Consider the following 22,477-nt stretch of genomic DNA (forward strand, 5'->3'; position numbering starts at 1 on the left):
GCAACTCCTGGATGACGTAAAGCCTTCCTGAACTCTGATTGGTACCTGCTGATGTTAGCTCTAATTTTTTAGGCATAACAGTGTCAAATCAAAGTTTTTTTTTTTCCGTTGCAACTCGTATGGGATTTAAAAATCCCAACAAATTTTACATATCAAGTTAATTCAATTGAAATGGTCATGTATATAATTAATGTTGACTTTAGTCAATGTATATTACATCATATGATACGTATTATTTACCATATAGATATCTAACCAAATCCAACTCTCTCTCTCTCTCTCTCTCTCTCTCTCCCTCAATATGTTCCTCAACAAATCCTACTCGTGCGGATTCTTTCCCCAACTAACAAGAGATCTTGACAGAATTGCCACATATAAAATTGAGCACAATTATATATATATATATATATTATGCGTATGAAAAGTTAAATATAGAAGTCACAGTCAGATGGTGATGACCGTTATATCTAGCCATTGAAGTTTGAAGTTGAAGGCTTTCTTCTATGAATAGCTTGGAAATTGAAATTCTGTACATAATAATTGAAACCTAAGGGTCCCTTTGGCACACTACTTTCCTACTATCTTATCCTAAAAACCAAAAAATGTAAGTTTTAATATTCTCAAAATTCAATTATATTCTATTTAATTCAAAATATTTAGATTATTTTTAACCCCATAGGTTTGTTAGTTTAACTAAACACCCCCAATAATAAAAGTTTATAAAATAACAAAAACATCTCCACCCACCCACATATTGCGGGCAATTGGCCACTACCACCGAAGGTGGCTGGAATGGTGCACGACCGGCTGAATCTAGATGGTCATGCACCAATTTGGCCATTTCGGCCAGATCTATTGTGGATATGGTTGGAAAAAACCAAATCTACGACCAAAGATCTGGTTGTTGATGACGGTCACATTTTAACCATTAACAACGACCAAAGATATGACATTTTCTGGCCAAATCCACGGTGGATCTACCCGAAAAAGGCTAGATCGGTACACGACCGGCCAAATCCAATCGGTCGTGCACCATTTCGGCAGATTCTGGCCACCTTAAAGGTGGTGGCTGGTTGTGGACAACATGTGAGTGGATAAATATGTTTTTGTTAATTTATAAACTTTTATTGTTAGAGGTGTTTAGTTAAATTAGCAAACCTATGGGGTTAAAATTAATATAAATATTTTCAAAAAATGCTATTCAGAAATATATAAAAAAGCTTCTCAAAATCGTATCCAATTTTCCAAAATTGCTAAATAGCATAGAATGCTATTCTAAATAACTAACCAGACGAAACCTAAATCATCTAAATTATTGAAATTAAAACACAATATCGTTTATATACAGTAATCCAACAATTGATAAATCAATAACTTGTAAGAAAAGAAAAAACGAAAGAAAGAGCAATTATCCCTTTGTATCGAATGTCATAATCATTTAAGATAAGTTATCCCATATATTATTATAATTATTATATAATAAGAACAGGTAAAAAATTTAAACGATATGGCTGATTTTCACCCTGACATCTGTTATATATGATATATACAAGTATGTTCAAAGTATTACCATACCAACGCCTTTCTTCCTCAGCTATTGTCTCAATCAAGGGCCAAAGATGATGACGAAAATATGAAGAATTTATTTAGCATGAAATTTATCTTTAACTAATTAGATCTTGTCTTCATACAAAATTAAGAGCTAATTTAAAACATAATCAAAATTCTCCAATATATTCTGCTATCTAAAATGTTTGTACATACACATGTAAAACGACACCACTTTTACTAATTTGCCACAGTAAAAGACTTGGTCATCCCCTCACCATGACACGCTCAAACTTACTTTGTGCCCACCCACTAACACCACCACCAGTCCACCACCACAAAACGCATGTTTCCGTACTCGTTGACCAAGACCGTTTAGCCGTGACCTAACTCAACTCCACTCCTCACCCGCTTGTGACAATATATCAAAGTCACGCCTCTTGTCTTCGAGCAAGATATCCCGGCAACGGACTCGCACGTGGCGACCTCAAAGGCACCTCGCTCAGCTGCTTCCCCCTGTTGTCATAATAAATTACACCCGAGAAATCCAACGGCTGACATTTATCCCCCATCAAAATCGCTCGTTGCCAGACCCCACCATCCCCGAACTCCTCCTCCCGGGACACGCGGAAATTCATCTCATCGTCCTTCTCCTCGTCGACCTTTTTCTTGTGCATGAAATTGATAGCCTTGTTGCTTATCGTCGTCATGAGCTGCTTTGGCCGGGCCCTTAACGGGGATTTCGAACTAGGAGCAGGACTCGGAGGAACCGATAAAGAAGTATTGTAACTTCTCTCCTTGTAAAATTTTTTGGTAACCGGCTTTGCTTTGAGCTTACTCGAGACGCGACTGGCGTGCTTGGCACACAGAGCCATGAGGGAGGAGATGGTTATGAGGAAGGTGGCGGAGTGCCGCTTCGGTGAGGCGGAGCCGGCGTCGTGTTCGGAGGAAGCTGGGACCATCTTGAATTTTTCAGCTTGGTGGTTTTTTTTTTATTAACAACTGAAACCGGAAAAAAATGGCGGTAAGGTTAGTGTTTGTATGGTGGTTAATTGTATTTATAAGTGAGCGATGGGTTTAGGTGACCGTAACAACTGGTGGCAATTAATTTGAGTTTAGACTTTAGATTCTTTAGAGCATGAATTTAATATTTTTGAAATTGAATATTTGAAAATGACAATTTATAATTAATTATGTAACCTCTTAAAAATTAATAAATAATTTCTAATAATATACTTAGGTTTTAAATATTTTTTTTGGGTTAATTAAAATCTGAAAAATTTTGAGCGGCTATGAATTTAACTTTAATAAAATAATTTAGTTGATTGATTGCACAATTAAAGGTGGAGATTTTATGAAGGGTCTAACCAGCTAAGTTTTCAAATATCGACACATCTATAAACCAATTTGATAATATTAATTAATCAATAGCCACTAATTAAAGATTAACACCATCTTAATCTTAATTAATAAAAAATAATATTTTCTAATTAAAAGATTTTAGTGGAAGCTCATCTGATAGCTGGTTGCAGATAAAGTCTACACGCAAGAGAAGCACGGGATCATGAAATTTTCCACGTGTCGTGCAGTGAGGGGCGACTGGTTGAGTCAGCGGCAGATGGCGGTAAGTTATGAGGTCTACGTAGACTTGGCCAAACTCTAGATTTTATTCACATTTTGCCAAGTAGTGGAGCGTGGCAAGGAAAGTGCGCGTGGCCCCCACGATGACTCACTTTGCAACTTGAAATTTGTGTGTCTTGTACTTCTCTTGGGCCCATAGTGCATGTTCCAGTCCACTATCTTTTTTTTTTTTTTAAATATATATAGAATAATTTTATTTTAAAAAAAAATTTTAACCAAATCCTGGGCGCATTATATCATAATTCATTCATCAATAATTATCAACCAATCAAATTATAATCAATGTAAAAAGCATTTTTATTTTATGGTAATGTTATATTGCACATATTTTCTTTTATTTAAAAAAAATCTATTTCTTAATTTTCTTAAAGTTTAAAAATTATTAATGATCGTAAGTTCTGTAGTTTTAATCAATCCCCAATCAATAAATTAATCCAAAAATACCTTTACCAGCATATTTTGTTAATTGGTGACAGAAAATGTAAAAATAAAATTTATTTTACCTTCTTTAAATACATTAGCAAATATTAATAAATTCAAAATGCATTATGAACATAAAAAAAAAAATTGAAAGAAAAAAAATAATAAGATGCTAATAAGATTAAGCTCGATTGTGAGTTTAAGTAGATGAAGGTTTTAGAATCAGAAAAGGCAAGTTAGAATAATATAATATAAGATATCATTTCATGATTTTGTGATGAAAATACGCATATTATATGTGGTTAGATATTATTAGATAAAATAATATGAAAAATATTAATTAATTTGGAAAATCCCAATTGAGAAAATTTGAACAAGGAGTTAACTTGTGGTGAAGAAGATAAGTCAACTATTTTGATGGAAAACCACAATTAAATTATCGTCAAGAAATGGTGGCAGGTTACCGAATAATAAAATAAATATGCAAGGTGAACTACACCCATTTCAGACTTAGTGTTAGGTAACCTTCCATTAATTTTCTTAGTAAAATTCACGTAGTATTATCTTTGTTAATTAAGGTCAAATTTGGGTTAATTATAATTAATCTCTGAGTCTTTGTTGGTCTAATAATTATCGATCAGTATGGATAGTCCAAATCCAAACTCATGCTTTTTCAAGGAAGCTTTTCGCTTTCACATGTGAAAATGGAAAATGGGTACTAAACTAATTAATTTACGTTTTTATTATGTTATTTGGTTTGCAATTCTTAGGATTTGTAACCAAAAGTGGGACGAATCTTTGAAAATTTTGAGCACGGACAAATAACCAAAGATTCAAAAGAATCGTTCAAACTTTATAATATAAAAAAATTGAATAGAAAATAAAATTGAGTGGACTTTTAACAAGAAATTTGATTTTATGATTGAAATTAACTGTAAGACTTGGTCAAGGTCAACTAAGAATAACATGAAAAAACACCACGTGAGAAAGGGATGCAGCATTAAAATGAACTCCGAAAAGGCTTTTGCCTTTTGCTTATTACAGCCCATAAAGTCATTGAAGACGAGACCTGTTGCATGTTGAGATGGATAAGGTCACCAAAGACAATGTTTAAATAACATATACAATTCATAATATGGTTGTTCAATGCCTTTGAAATATAATATACTTAAAATATAAATAAGATGGTTGTATTTTTTTTTTTTTATCTTGACGTAAGGAATGAATAGAAAGGGATAATTGACAATATCTTTTGCTCTTGGAGTAATAAACTTTCACGTCTCCTTCGTACTTTTATCTAATACCTTTTTATAGCATGATTGGTCATAGGCATTTGCTTTTTATTTTATTTTTTTAAAATTAATTTTATTAATTTTATTTTTTATAAGATAAGAATTAAATAAATGAGACAAAATAAATATACAAAGATATAAGACCCCAAGCGAAGATAAAAAATCTCAATCAAAACATAGAAACATCCACAAATGACACAAAGAGTAAGCAGACTCCTCACAAAAAAAAATCCTCGGATCATAATTTACACAACATTCAATTAGTTTTTTTTTTTTTTTAAAAAAAAAAAAAAAAAAAAAAAAACTAATTAAATAAGTGTCATATCGAGCGAAATTACGCCGAGATCTCATACTTGGGTACTAAACCCAAAACTTTGGCTTGAATTAAATCACATGTAGCTGATACAATATCTCTGTGAGAGCTACAATACTAATAAAACACATTATTATTTCCGTTCATACCATATAAAATAAACTGTTACAAAAAGGACTAATTGCGAAAGAATGTGCCTGACATTCCCTTTGCACCTGAGATGCAAGTTCGCCCACTAGAGCAAAGAGAACCAAGAGAAAGATGGCTAGGCAACGAGCATCCTAACAGTAACCTCTCACCAAACATAAGACGAAAAATCACAACTAAAAAATAGATGCTCATGAGTCTCTATAGTAAACCTGCACAAAAGGCAAACAAAAGATGCAATGATAACGTGAGAGCCAAGATGATTCATGGTGCATGAAAATAAATAATTTAATTGATGGAAAATCACAATTAAATTATCATTAAGAAATGGTGGCAGGTTACGGAATAATAAATAAATAACAAATATGTAAGGTGAACTACACCCATCTCAGAACCTTATTGACTTGGTGTTAGGTAACCTTCCATTAATTTTCCTAGTAAAATTCACGTATTGTCTTTGTTAATTAATCTTTGAGTCTTTGTTGTCTAAAAATTAGCGATCAGCGGATAGTCTAATTCCAAACTCATGCTTTTTCAAAGAAGCTTATAGCTTTCACATGAGAAAATGGAAAATAGGGATTAAACTAATTTATTTATGTTTTATTATGTTATTTGGTTTGCAATTCTTAGAATTTGTAACCAAAAGTGGGACGAATCTTTGGAAAATTTTGAGCACGGACAAAGAATCAAAGATTAACAAGAATTGCTCAAACTATATATATATATATATAATTGAATAGAAGAATAAAATTGAGTGAGAAATTAGTGGAATTTTAACAAGAAGTTTTGACGACAAGCTCGTTTTATTCTAATGAATCACTATATTTAAGTTAAATTATTTGGTTAAAACATGAACCCAGTACAAATGGCAATTATTAAAGTCTTGCTTCCTTAATTAGCTTGGTCTCTAATTTTGCCTTTAATAATATTGAAAAGTGAATAGCATGAAAAATCAGGAAGTAAGAAAGGGATGCAGCAAGCCAGCAAGTCACTAATTAAAAAAAATGAACTCTGAAAAGGCAAGTTCAATGTGCAAGTCAAAAGTCACGCACAGCACAGAGCACTTAATATATCATCCAACTCTAGCTTCAACAAACAACATTGGCTTTTGCCTTTTATTTATTAGAGTAAATGAAATGTTCCTACCCAAGGTTTTGCAAATCTATAAGTTTCCATCTCTGGTTTCATAAATTCCAGATCCTAACCCTATTTATGTCTTCTTGTCCAAAAAAATAGTAAACCTTATTCTCTTTCACTCCCCCAAATTAGTAAAATTTCAAAATTTCCTCCACATCTCAAATTTTCTCACAACCCAACCCTTCCTCTCTGCCTCCAACTCCTCCACCACCACCACCACCACCAACACCAACACCACTGGCAAACGAAACGCAACACTAGGTTGAGCAAATGACTACACTAATGGGCACCAATCTGTTGACCAGGCGGGAGTGGATAGATTATGTGTTGATCAAGGACCAAGGAAATGCGACGGAGGTGGGTGAGTAGCAGGGTGTTGGTGTTGGGTTGGCTAGTTGCCGGTTGGGGCAATAGGTCAAGCAATTTGTGGGCAGGGAATTTGGGCGTCGTCAGTAGGGAAAGTGGTCGGACAAATCTGCAAACAACCAACAAATACACAAACACTCCAAAAAACCCATCTCTTGAAAGATTACATGCTTATTAGGGGTAAAATGGTGTAACATGAATTAATGATGATATGACATGAAATTAAAACAAATAGGGTGGAATTTGTACCTTTAAAGCTTTGCAACCCTTTGTAGCTTTGACTGGAGATTAAAGATCTTCAAAATTGATGAAGAACCCTCAAAGTGTATCCACCACAAGATGAAAAGAGAGAGCCAAACAAAATTGGGTTTTTTTTTGTGAGATATTTCTTCTAAAAAAATTAGGTTAAAATGAGATTATAAACATATTTATATACTTGGATCATTTTGCAATTTTGAAATTGTTATTAACTTCTTAATAAAATTTCATTATTCTTGTTTGTCCTTGAAAATCAACCCATTATTGAATCCAATCCATTAAATATATATATTGACCTATTATTGAATCTAATCCAATAAATATATATTAGCCCATTATAGAATCTAATTCAATAATGACCAAATGACCATATTACCCTTGATAAGTGCTAGCTTTCCATGAGGAATCATTTCTCACCAATACATTAATTTGGACGTAGACGTTTACATCCAAACATCGTTAACCTTTAACGATAAATATTACTTTCTCTTCTCATATTTGTTTTAAGTGTGATCACTTAGGTTCATTGTAACCTAGTCGTGGGTCCAATATCATAAACCGATATATTTCGTCATAACTCTTTATTATCGAAACTCCCACTGATCATGGTAGGCATCTAGCAATGCTCAATAACCCCTAAGCCACAATAAAGTTAAACTTCAATGAACATTTTTCTGATCAAACGTTCTGAGTAGTAAAATCCCTCCGTTGTCTAATCTTGATTAAGTATAATGTCATGGTATGTCAAAACCTTTAACTTAATCTCTAATCGAATCGTCAATCAATACAGTGGAATGTGTCATCATAAAACTCTATTCATATGGTAGTTTCCATGCTCTGGCCAGAGATTTCCTCTTTCCAATGTTTATTGACATTTGTTTGGGAACTCGAGATCAAACTATTTCGAGTCAATGGATCTCATCTTAACCATTACTTGTCATTGACATTAATAACATATGACCAAATTGACTTCTTGCACAAGACATGGCTAGTCTCGCGTTTATACACCATATGGACCATATGAGTCATATGTCGGATCCAACTGTGACGTCTCAAGTCTTAGGAGCAATAGTACACTAGTACGATCCTACGATGTATCATTGATCACATTCTAAATGTCCATGTGATTTATCGTAATCGGTCATATTCAATAAGCAATTTACTAATTGTTTATTCATGCTACTGTCCTAGTGACATAACTCTTATAATCACCCACACTAATATCATCACATGATACTCAATGGAGACATTCAACATGCCTACTATGCAATGTTATTGTCCAATTAACATTACTTACGTAGGGAATGCTTCGATGATTTGATCTTCTAAAGATCCATATCATCCAAACATTTCACATGCATTATGAATAATATAAATGAAACAGTAAATATACATGTGAAATCATAACTCTTTCTTCCATTCTTAAAAGAATATTTACAAAATATAATGTCCTGAAATCGACAAGACGATTGGTTCTTAGGGCATACACTAACAATACTCCCACTTGCACTAGAACCAATCACTATAGTATCTAATATCTATCTTCTCAAGATGATAGTCCAATTGCTACTGTGTCATTGCTTTAGTGAGTGGGCCAGCTACGTTATCAATTGAAGGTGTCTTTTGCACCAAAATTTCTCTAGCTCCAACGAATTCTCTCAAAATGTGATATTTACATTGAATATGCTTTGACTTCTTGTGCGCTTTTGGTTCATTTGCCTATGCAATAGCACCAATATTGTCATAATACAAGGTTATCAGATAACCCATGTTTGGAACCACACCAAGTTTAGTCATGAACTTGCATATCCATACAACTTGCTTTGCTACTTCTGAAGCGACAATCTATTTAGCTTTTATAGTGGAATCAATAGTAGTTGACTATTTGGAACTTTGCTCCTCCATTACATGTGAAAATGAACCTAGATGTAGACTTTCTATCATCTACATCTAATTGAAAATCAGAGTCTGAGTATCCCTGAATCTCCATAACTCAAGATCAGATTCTTAGTTCTCCTCAAGTACTTAAGGACTGTTTTCACAACTGACCAATGCTCTTCCCCTGGGTTGTACCGATATGTGCTCGTAACACTTACAACATAAGTTATATTAGGCCTAGTACATAACATGGCGTACATGAGACTGCCTACAGCCGAAACACAAGGTATCACACCCATCCATTAGTGCTCCTGATCAATCTTTGGACTCATATCTTTGGAAAGATGAATTCCTTGACCGTAGGGCAAAAATCCCCTTTGGGAGTTTTACATGCCAAACCATTTTAGCATCTTTTCTATGTACATACTTTGGGATAAGCCTATTAATCCTTCCTCTCTATGTCTATAGATATGAATTCCAAGGATGTAGGTCAATTCTCTAAAGTCTTTCATGGAGAAAGTTTTGGACAACCACATCTTCACTTCAATCATCATTCAAATGTCGTTTCCTATCAATAGTATGTCATTTACATATAGTATGAAAAATATGATTACATGATCCTTTGTCTATTTATAAACACAAGGTTCATTCGAATTCTTTATGAAGCCAAACGATTTGATTGTTTCATCAAACCGGATATTCCAACTTCTTGAAGTTCGTTTTAACCCCTAAATGGATCTATGCTGCTTGCACACTTTATTTCTTTTAGAACTGGATACAAAACCTATAGGCTATTGGATGTAGATATTTTCCTCAATGCACCCATTGAGGAATGTTGTTTTGACATTCATTTGTCATATCTCATAATCATAATGTGCAACTATGACTAGTATAATTCTGATAGATTTAATCATAGTGATTGGTGAGAAGGTTTCCTCATAATCCAGCCCTTGTTTCTGAGTATAACCCTTGGCAACCAGCTTTACTTTGTCGGTCTCTACTTTTTCATCTTTGCCAATCTTTTTCTTGAAGACCCATTTATATCCAATAGGAACTATTCCTTCTAGAGGATCAACAAGAGTCCACACTTGATTAGTGTGCATGGATTCTATCTCAGAATTCATAGTTTCTAGCCATTTTCCAGAATCAATATCTAATATCGCATCTTGATAGCTTCTAGGATCATCCCCATCATTTATTTATCCAATCATGATAGATTAAAAAATCTCCTCATGAAGAAATCCATATCTTTCCAGAGGTCAAGATACCCTAGATGATTTACGAACCAGAACCATTGTTTTAGGCATCAAGGTTTCCTGAGAGGGACCATCCATCTGAGTATTTTTGGTATGAGGCTTATCGGACTCTTCTTGGAGCACAATTTTTCTTCCTACACCACCTTTCTCTAAGAACTCTTTCTCAAGGAAATGTGCATTTTTGCTGATCAAAATTCTTTGATCAATGTAGAAGTAAAAATAATATCTCAAACTATCTTTAGGATATCCAATAAAACGGCATTTCTCAAATCTAACGTTCAACTTATCTGTCTTGACAATTTTAACATAAGCTGGACAATCCCAAATTCTCATATATTTGAGACTAGGAGGTTTACCATCCCAAATCTCATATGGTGTCTTCTCGATAGATTTAGATGGTGCCCTATTCAGAATGTCCATAACGATAACCAGGGCAAATCCCTATAGTGACGTTGGCAAGTTTGTGAAACTCACCATCGATTGTACCATTTCTAATAAAGTACGATTCTTCCTTTCTGACATGTCATTATGTGGCGGCGTATCCAGAGGTGTCACCTGGGATATTATACCATTCTCCTTAAGAATATATCGAATCCATACTCAAGTATTCACCGCCACGATCCGATCGTAGAATTATAATACTCTTTTTGGTTTGTTTTTCTCCTTCATTTTTTTTAATTCTTTGAACTTTTCAAAGGATTTAGATTTGTATTTATTAAATACACATACCCATACCTTGAATAGTCGTCGGTAAAAGTAATGAAGTATTGAAGACCTTCTTAGGCCATTTCACTAAATGGTCCACATACATTTGAATATACTAAATCTAGTAATTCTTTGGATCTTTCCCCTTAAAAACAAGATTCACAGGTTGAATAGGGTTTTGAACCCAATGGACTTAAAAAGCCCATCTACTTCTAATCTTCTAATCTTTTTATCTCCTATATAACCTCATCGATGATGCCTAAGCAATTTTGGATTAATTTCATTTCGAGATCTCTTATTAGTAATGGTATTAGTTATGTTATGATCATTCAATTCTTGAACCTACCAACCATTTGTATTAATAGCTTTGCCAACTAATTTATTTCCAAAATAAATTAGACGCTCATTTCCATTAAATTGTATTTTGGAATCAGATTTACATAACACAAAAACATAAATGATGTTTCTAGTCATTGTGGCAAAATATAAAACTCTGTATAAATCAAAATGTGTCTTGATGGCAATGTCAAATGGCAAGTCCCTATTGCCTCGGCCTTAACTTTTGCTCCATTTGCTATCTTCAACATGACTTCATCTTTTGACAATGAAAAACTATTCTGTAGTACCTACTCGAGCTTTCTTCAAGCTCTCAAGATGTAGAGGACAATTCATCTTCCAATGTCCATCTTTCTTATAGTGGAAGCACTTCCTTTTATCTTTGGCCTCTCAGCCTTAGTTGCACCCCTTTTGAAAACCTTTTTTTGCAGTCTAGCTTTTGGGCCAATCTTCGGTTTCCATTGCTTCTTCTTAAGTCTTACTCAAAAAAGCTGTAAAAACATCTTCTTGCCCCTTATCAAAAATTTATCTCTCTTTCGGTGTGGCATTCAAAACTATAGAGAGTGTAAGGGGTGCTTTCAAAACGTACACTACCTTTTCAAAATTGACAAAAATTCTCAGGTTCCTCAACCAATCTTTGAAATTTGGTCCGATCAACTTGTTGTCGTTTAAAATCCTCAAAAGAAGATTATTGTTCATTTTTAACTAAATATCACACAACAACTATTGTAAGCGGTTGTAAGAAATTAAAACGTTTTATCAATGTCTTGTAAATTTAAACCTTTAATGCTAATCTAATTAGCTCCCACTATTTTGTTCGAATCCCATACTCCCGTGAGTGAAAATTCGAAAATTTCGTTGGAATAAATTTCTAGTGGAGAATCAAATTCTTATCAAATTTAATAAACCTCACATAATAGAAATCTTGGGATCTCTAACTTTTATGCCAAAGAATTAATTAGCCCATAATGGAAGGCATAGACTTAATATTATTCCTCAGGGGGATTTTAGGTTTAACCTTTGATTAAGAAATGTTTTATACTTATCTCATACACTACAACTTAATGAATCATTATAAATATAAAACATGGTGGGATTCAACAGCCTAATTAGGGAAATTGTTCACCTAATTCTAACAATTAAGATTAAACCTTAATTAATATTTATCTATCACATAAACAAATATTAATATAACCAAAACACTCCCATTATAAAATGAACACATTTATTAAATAATAAAGGGAATGACAATCAAAATAAATAAATATATCACGTATATTTATCAAATATTTATTAAAAAAAAATATGAATAAATATCTTGTGCATAGTGTAATATTTAGATAACTATGGACACATGTAACAATTACATGAAATATGGAAAAGGTAACCAAGGGTACATGTGACATTTCACCAACCTTAACATTTTATAAAATATCTTATACTTTATAAAAAAATCTCTACATTTAATTGAATGCTCTCGCATGTCATTTGTTAACCAAATTAAGGTGACATGATTAAAAACGTTAACCACCCATCAACTATGGATTGGTTAATCAAGAATATTCCTAATCCTTATCTTTATCCCTAATTACACATGCACATGAACAATTCATCTAATTAACATGCCATACATTTAACATTTGATCAAAATCATATCTTGAACAATTCAAGCACCATATAATTCATGACATGGCCAAACGTGATGATCCAATGTACGTCAACCATGCATACAATTTTCACATGACTATCAAGCAAAAATCATAAAAATAACATCTACTAATCACCATTAAATATGTCTATTTCACATAAACAATTTATGTGTGGATCATCATCATAATTTTAACATATTAAAACATGGCCAATGTCCATAAATTCACCACTAAAAAACTGTATTCACAATACAATTGAATTACATGTATATTTAACCCATAATATCACATATTATTACCATGGATCTTGCATTGAATATGCACAAGGCACATAATAAGAGTTGGCCAAATAAACTTTAGGGTATAAAGTAACATTTACATTAAATATGTAATAATATATCCAACACTTGGCAGTTATAAAGCTAACACTTGGCAAATTAATATTGATGGAAAAGTTTAAACTTATCTTATATTACAAATGGCATATAAATATGCAATTATAAAATAAACTTATCAAAACACATAATTAACAATTAAATTGTGTTCACATTATTTTTCCATCTTTTTGGCACAAAGACAATTGTACCCTTCACTCTTTACGGCAAATTATCTTAATACCCTTTAATGTTCATTATATCACATATTTAACAAACATAATTTAACATGACAAATTATGCCAAAAAAGATCAAACAACCCTTTTGCACCAAATTAAAATATGCAACAATTTCTCACATGAACAACAGTCATTTCCATGCATCCATAAACATTTTAATCACTATTAAAACATTAAAACATTTCATATTTGTTTTGGACTTCCTTAAACCCTAACATGAAATTCTTTGGTGGCAGTCAATAGGGAAAGTGGCTGGAAAAATCTGCAAACAACCAACAAACACACAAACACTCCAATGAACCCATTTTCCTATCAAACTTCTGTGTAGTAAATTCTCTCCGTTGTCTAATCTCGATTAAGTATAGTGTTATGGTATGACAAAACCCTTAACTTCATCTCTAATCAAGTCGTCAATCAATACAATGGAATGTGTCATCATGAAACTCTTTTTATATGACAATTTTCATACTCTGGCCAGAGATTTCATTTTTTAAATGTTTATTGACATTTGTTTGAGAACCTGAGATCAAACTATTTCGAGTCAACGGATTTCCTCTTGACCATCACTTGTCCTCGACATGAATAACATATGACCAAACTAGCTTCTTGCACAAGACATGGCTAGTCTCATGTTTATATACCATATGAATCATATGCATCCTATGTCGAATCCAACTGTGGCATCTCAGGTCTAAGGAGCAATAGTACACTAGTATGATCCTACAACGTATCATTGACTGTATTCTAAATGTCCATGTGATTCATGGTAATCGGTCATATTCGATAAACAGTTCACTAATTGTTTATTCATACTAATGTCCTAGTGACATAACTCTTATAATCAGCCACACTAATACCATCACATGATATTTAGTGGAGACATTCAGCATGCCTACTATGCAATGTTATTGCCCAATTAACATTACTTACGTAGGGAATACTTCGATGATTTGATATTTTAAAGATCTGTATCATCCGGATATTTCACATGCATCATGAATAATATAAATGAAGCAGTAAACATACATGTGAAATCAGATTCATTCTTAAAAGAATATTTACAAGATATAATGCCCTAAAACCGACAAGATGATTGGTTCCTAAGGCATACACTAACATCTCTTATCAAAATCAACTCCAAATAAACCTCCAATCAAATCCAATTTCATCAATCAAGTGAAATCCTAAGAGAGTGGTGGACAGCAAATGGTGAGCAACCGAGGTCAAAGGTGTTGGGGCTTTTGAAGGAGGGGTGCCGGTGGTTCAATTGGCAGTGATGAGGGTGATTTTTGGTGTCGGGATCAATCAGAATTTGGCAAGAGAGGCGTGATAATCGCGTGAAACCCTAAAGGGTTGGCGGCGGCAATCAATGGGCTAATGAGGTTGGGGAGGTTGGGGGTTTTGGTGGGGGGATGCCGGTGAGTCTCTTGTTGGGTTGGAGGTGATTTTTGGCGACCTGACAACTAGAGAAGATGGAAGGTTGAAGAAGAGGATGTTATTGAAATAAATTTGAAAGTAAAATGTTCATTTTCTGATTCTACTAATTTGGGGGATAAAATGTAATTTATTAATTTATGTGTCAAGGGCAGACTGGTAATAACACTCTTTATGCTGTATCAGACCCCAAAACTCACTAACGGACTTGATTTAAAGATAGAAATCTGGAATTTATGAAACCATGGTGGGAACTTGTAGATTCATGAAACCTTGGGTGAGAACATGTCGTTTACCTTATTTATTATAGCCGATGAAGTCATTGAAGACAAGACATGATGCATGTTGAGATTCATAAGGTCACCAAGACAATGTTTAGATAACATTTAAAATTACATCAATACCTGTTCAATGCCTTGAAACATGATATACATAAAATATATCTTATGCTCTTGGTGTAATAACCTTTCACTTCTTCTTCACACCTTTATCTAATACCTTTTTATAGCATGATTGGTCATGGGCCTTAGGGAACAATTTTTTTTTTTTTGATAATTGGGAGTGTTCGGGCCAACTTACCCACACTTAAACAAATTTCTCGGAACCCTAAAACTATTGGTTGAGTAAGAGCTCTAGTGGTTACCTCTATTAGCAACTAAAAAGGGACTCGAACTCAAGACCTCTTGAGTAATATACTCAAGAGTTTCCATCAAACCTTAGGGAGCATTTCATGGTAATGACTCATTTTTCTTGCTACTTCCTTGTTTTTGGAAAGTGGGATTTATGCTTTGCCCCTTTAATGACTGGGTTTATCTCATTATTTCTTCATTGTGAGTCTTTTTATTTTGGGATCTTAGTAGATAAGACCCCATTAATAAACTAAAGAAATCATACTTTTAAAATGATAAATTCAACCCAACCCTATATTAAATAATTAAAATTAACTTTAGTTTCTTATTTTTTTACAAATACTTAAACACTCCACTATATCTTGTAAACAAATTTTTTTTTTTTAATGCTACAAAGAACAAATACAAAATTGTAAGTTTTTTAATTACTTCACATATAAATTTATTTTATTTTTTTCTTTATAGTATAGGTAGCTAATTTAATCTAAATATTCATTGTGTTGTTAAACTATATTATATTCTTGGGATTACTTATAGAGGTTTTTTTTAGCTTTGATTTTTTATGAGCTTTCAATTTAATTATCTAAAATTTTATTTTAGGAAGAACAATGGTGGAGTGTATAGCATAAGTGAAGCTTTTTTAAAATATAAAAGAAAAAAAAAATATGAAATGAAAGTCATTTATGGAATTGATGGGGTGCTATAAGAAAAAAAAAATTAATTTTAAAAACTTTGAAATTGGGTATCTTGAGAAATGCGGTTTTTTAGTGAGGTGTCAATAACTCCACTCTTTGAGATTCATAAATCTTTTATTTTGAGTCCAGCACATTTAAACTTGACTATATGTAATATATCTTGTGCTTTTAGTGTAATACATTTTCACTTCTATCTAATACCTTGGTGATAGGCATTTGCTTGTTCCTTACCCATGGCGAGCATTTCATGGAAGTGACTCATTTTTCTTGCTACTTCCTTGTTTTTGTAAAGTGGGATTTATCCCATTAAATAGGTGGAATTTATGCTTTGCCCCATTAATGTCTTGATCCATTTCATTATTTCTTCAGCGTTAGTCTTTTTATTTTGGGATTAAGTATGTAACACCCCATTAATGAATTAAAGAAATCCTACTCTTAAAATGGTGAATCGCTGGCGGTAGGAAAATCGACTAGAAAAGACACCCAAACAGCACAAGAACGGTCCGAAATAATCAATCAATCCAAAGAGACTACCAGTTCACTTAATCATTTTTTAATGAGTAAAAGCATTAAAGACGAGACATGATGCATGTTGAGATCGATAAGGTCACCAAGACCATTTTTAGATAACATATAAAATTATATCAATACATGTTCAATGCCTTGAAACATAATATTCATAAAATATAGTTAGTGTATGCCTTAAGAACTAATCGTATTATCGGTTTCAGGGCATATATCTTGTAAATATTCTTTTAAGAATGGAATAAAGAGTTTTGATTTCATATGTTGTTTATTGATTCATTTATATTGTTTATAATGCATGTGAAATGTCTGGATAATACAGATCTTGAGAAGATCAAATCATCGAAGCATTCACTAAGTAAGTAATGTTAATTGGGCAATAACATTGCATAGTAGATATATTGAATGTTTCCAGTGAATATCATGTGATGGTATTAGTGTGGGTGATTATAAGAGTTATATCACTAGAACATTAGCATGCATAAACAGTTGAATAAACTGTTGGTGAACTGTTTATCCAATATGACTGATTATGATGAATCACATGAACATTTAGAATGTAGTCAATGATACATCGTAGGGTCATATGAGTGTACTACTAGTCCTTAGACCTGAGACATCACAGTTGGATTTGACATAGGATGCATATGATTCATATGGTGTATAAACACGAGACTAGTCATGTCTTGTATAAGAAGCTGGTTCGGTCATATGTTATTCATGTGCGAGGACAAGTGATGGTCAAGATGGGATCCGTTAACTCGAAATAGTTTGGTCCCGAGTTCCCAAATGAATGTCAATAAATTAACATTGGAAAAAGAAATTCTCTTGCCAGAGTACAATATAATCATATGAAAAAGAGTTTCATTATGAGACATTCTATTGTATTAATTGACGATTTGGATAAAGATTAAGTTAAAGGTTTTGACATATCATGAACCTATACTTAATTGGGATTAGACAAACGAGAGATTTTACTACACAGAACGTACAACCGGGAAAAATGTGCTTTAGAGTTTAACTTCAATGTGGCTTAGGAGTTATGGAGCATTGCTAGATGCCTATCATGATCAGTGGGAGTTTCAATCATAAAGAGTTATGACAAAACTATCGGATCACGATATTAGGCCCATGGCTATGTTATAGTGAACCTAATTGGTCACACCTAAAAACCAAGTATGAGAAGAGAGAGTAATACATATCGTAGAGGTTAACAATGTTCAGATGTAAACATGTGCATCCGAATTTATATATTAGTGAGCAATGATTACTCATGGAAAGCTAGCACTTACCAAGGGTAATAAGATAATTTGGTCATTATTGGATAAGATTCAGTAATGGACTAATATATTATTGGATTAGATTCAATAATGGGTTAAATATATTAAATGGGATAATATATACCTTGATTATAAATTTGTTTAAATCAAGGATTTAATGTTAATTAAAATTACTTCAAGGACATAGAACAATAATGATTTAATATTAGGTGTTAATATTAAATTTGAAATTGATTCAAGGGATTGAAAGTATTATTGAATTTGTATTAAGGGTTAATATGGGATTCATATTAATTCAAGGACTTGAGAACAATTTCAAATTATTGCAAAAAAATCCTTGTATATAAATAAGTGATTTATCCCCAATTTAACCTAATTTCATTTGATTGAAAAATTCTCATCCAAGCTCTCAAGGTTGGCTCTCTCTTCTTCTTCTTGGGGTGGATACACTTTGAGGATTCTTCATAGTTTTTGAAGGCCTTTCATCGCCAATCGAAGCTTCAAGTGTTGAACCTTAATTCATGTTATGCCATTTTTCCACCATTTTAACCCTAATAGGCATGTAATCTTTCAGATATATTTTGTACTCTTGGTGTAATATAACCTTTCACTTCTCCTTCACACTTCTATCTAATAACTTGGTGATGTGCATTTGCTTGTTCAACATTTCATGGTAGTGACTCATTTTTCTTGCTACTTCCTTGTTTTTGTAAAGTGGGATTTATCCCATTAAATATGTGGAATTTACGCTTTGCCCCTTTAATGACTTGGTCCATGTCATTATTTCTTCGTCGTTGGTCTTTTTATTTTGGGATTAAGCAGATAACACACCATTAATGAATTAAAGAAATCCTACTTTTAAAAGGGAGAATTGCTGGCGATGGGAAAATCGGCCAAAAAAGACACCCAAACAGCACAAGAACACTCCTAAACAATCAACCACTCCAAAGAGATTACCAATTCAACCAATCATTTTTTAATGAGTAAAAGACATTGAAGACGAGACATGATGCATGGTGAGATCGATAAGGTCACCAACACAATGTTTAGATAACATATAAAATTATATCAATACCTGTTCAATGCCTTGAAACATAATATTTATAAAATTTATCTTGTGGTCTTGGTGTACTAACCTTTCACTTCTCCTTCATACTTTTGTCTAATACCTTGGCAATGGGCATTTGGAAAGTAGGATTTATCCCATTAAATAGGTGGAATTTATGCTTTACGTCTTTAATGACTTGGTCCATCTCATTATTTCTTCATCGTTAGTCTTTTTATTTTGGGATTAAGTAGATAACACCCCCTTAATGAATTAAAGAAATCATACTTTTAAAATTATAAATTTAACCCTATAATAAATAATTAAAATTAACTTTAGTTTTTTTTTTTTTAATGCTTTAAAGAACAAAAATATAGTTTAATGAAGGAAGAAGATTGGTAATAGGATATATAAGTTACACCAAATACAAAATTCTAAGTTTTTAATTGCTTCACATATAAATTTATTTTTATTTTTTTCTTTATATTTTTTTAGCTATTTAAATCTAAATATTTTTTCATTGTTAAACTATATTATATTCTTGGGATTACTTGTAGAAATTTTTTTCTTTTAATTTTTTATGAACTTTCCATTTGATTATCTAAAATTTTATTTCAGGAAGAACTATGATGGGTTGTATAACATAATTGAGGCTCTTTTAAAATATAAAAAAATAAAAATGAAGGGCATTTATGGAATTGATGGAGTGCCACTAGAAAAAAGATTTAATTTTAAAACTTTGAAAAGAGGTGTCATAAAAAATGAGACTTTCTTAGTCCATTAATGGGTGCCAATAATTTCACTTGTTGGGATTCCCAAGTCTTCTAGTTTGAGTCTAACATATTTAATCTCCAATAATGCTCTTTATTTTAAAGAACATCATTCATATAAATAAAAAATATCTTTGTTAATTTCTAAATATAAAAAATAAAATTTTTATTCAAATCCAATGGACTCTTTAAATTAAACGAAGATATTCTTTATTTTCAAGAAAAAGACTTAACAGAAGAGAGAATTAATATATAAAATGTATAGAAACTTGTAGTTTATTAATTAAAATTAAGATAGAGAGTGAAATTTGACTCTCTAGAAATAGAGAGCCGAACTCACTCTTTAATTTATATTTAAAGAATAAATAGTCTGTTGGACTTTTGTTTTTATGGATAGACTCTTTATAATAAAGATTTTGGATCATATAAAGAGTCTATTAGAGATGCTCTAATGAGGTTATCCTATATTAATTTTGTATTTAATTGATATTTCAATTTTATTTTATTTTTAAAGGAAAAAAGTTAGACAGGTGATTTGGTCAAAAGGTTTATAAATATCTTTCATAGATTCAGTTGGATTCTGAAGCTACAAAAAATCTGTATCTTGGCTGTTTGTATACAGAAGAAATATACATGCTTTAGTTTTGTATCTGGGTAAAGATGGGCCTATTGGGCCACAAGGATGGACTAGATGTGCAGTACAAGTTGAGATGGCCCATTTAGCCCGTGAATTTTGTGCCCAAATGGGTTGACGGGCCTAATGAACTTTAAGGGTGCAAGTTTTTTGGGCTTGTACTTTCAGAATGAAGCTTTGAGAAAAGTCTGAGGTAAATGTGAATGAATTGGCAATTGCCTCTCAAATTTTTTTTTGAGCCTTTGGCCAAAATTAATAAATCGTATCGATTTGTATCGTTGGTAATCCGTATCGAATCATATCATATGATACATATCGAATACGTAGGATACTAATAATCATGCCTGAAGGGTGCAAGTTTTTTGGGCTGGTACTTTCCGAATGAAGCTTTGAGAAAAGTCTAAGGTATATGTGAATGAATTGGCAATTGCCTCTCAAAATCTAAATTCAGAGTGTGAATAATTTGTGTGGATAGTGCAATTGTGGTGCTTTTAAATCATTACAAATACAAGTGGTAATCAATGTATACATAGTAAAGACATTTCGATAATACGAGTTTTATTATTATTTATAATTATCAAAACATCATTACATGTTATTTATCGGCAATTGTCGTGTAGTACCTCTGTTTTCTTCACTAAATTTGTGTTGATGAGTTGTTTCCCCACCATTGCTGGCCAAAGAAGAGAGGAAAATTCCCAGGCATTATAAGTGGTGTTGTCACTAATTTTAAAGTCAAAAGCAATAAGCCAAGTAATAGTGCAGCACCATTGGAACAGGAATACATGTCTAACTCAACACTTGTGCTTTCAGATTCTTCAAAATTTTGATGCTTTCTCCATATGTAAATTTAATATTTTATATCAACTAAATTTCATATAGCCTATAGTTCTACGAGATCCTTTAATTTGAAGCATGTTTGAGTCTTTGAAAATCCCCTCTTGAGACTGGGGATTTCTGATAATCACAGGGGTTTTAAGAGATTAAATTAAATTAAATTAAATGGGGCCCCTTTTCGAATCACTTTTATAAATTTGATTTATTGCAATACATTCAACACTGACTTTATCGTTTAAATGTTTAGTGAGAATTTCAATTGAAATGACATATATGGTTAATTAATTAATTCAATCCCAAATGAGATTAAAGCAAATGTGAAAGCTGGATTAGCCAAAATATAAAGGAAAGTCCATGGAGATAGTTTGAGAAAGTAGGTTGACATTTTTACTTTTCTTGAACTAATTAATACCAACCCCACGTTGAAATTTTGAATATGAAATTGAAACCGAAGGGTTAAAGTTTTTTAAGTACAACAAACACACCATTTGATCAACTTCAATCTACTCGGAAATTGTTCACACACTTACTTATTGAGAATCTTTTGATGACCGGGGATGTCTAAATTACCGGTTTATAAACACCTTAGATAATCCCTTAGAGCCCTGAAATTGATGACCGGTTAAGCCCCTCAGGCTACTTCTATTAAGGACTGTGAAAACTTAAATTTAAGAGCTCATAAAACCTCTTTTTACTCTTATACCATCCAACCATTCCGTAATGGTTCTCTTACTGCTATTATTTAGATTAAAAAATATATATAAATATAGATTAATGCAATTATCTCTCTAAGTCAACCCTTAATCGTAATTAATATAGCCTTGCTATGCATACGAATTATAATCTATTAGAATCAGATTATTAATATTATAATGTTTCTCACAGCCATTGTTGCTGAAATTCTGGTTTCAGTAACATGCCGTGCCGTCACAGCCACTCCTGTGTTTCTTCTACACATGCACCAGAATGAACTCAAATAAAATAAACATAAATTATTTGCATGATCAAGCATGCATACGATTCAATGAGAACAAAAGCAATTAATAAATATTTAATTTACTTATTCAC

At 32.4% G+C, this 22,477-nt stretch overlaps 1 protein-coding gene across 1 annotated transcript; it reads right to left on the minus strand.

The window, feature by feature from the left end:
* Positions 1-1,623: 1,623 nt before the first annotated feature.
* On the minus strand, positions 1,624-2,642 carry LOC116146676. The gene has a single exon (XM_031432092.1). It carries the CDS (start codon positions 2,508-2,510, stop codon positions 1,980-1,982), a length of 531 nt encoding a protein of 176 aa, XP_031287952.1. The 5' UTR covers positions 2,511-2,642; the 3' UTR covers positions 1,624-1,979.
* Positions 2,643-22,477: the final 19,835 nt, after the last annotated feature.

This window comes from Pistacia vera, unplaced genomic scaffold (assembly GCF_008641045.1).
Source record: "Pistacia vera cultivar Batoury unplaced genomic scaffold, PisVer_v2 Contig481, whole genome shotgun sequence".
In the NCBI taxonomy this organism is placed as follows: Eukaryota; Viridiplantae; Streptophyta; class Magnoliopsida; order Sapindales; family Anacardiaceae; genus Pistacia; species Pistacia vera.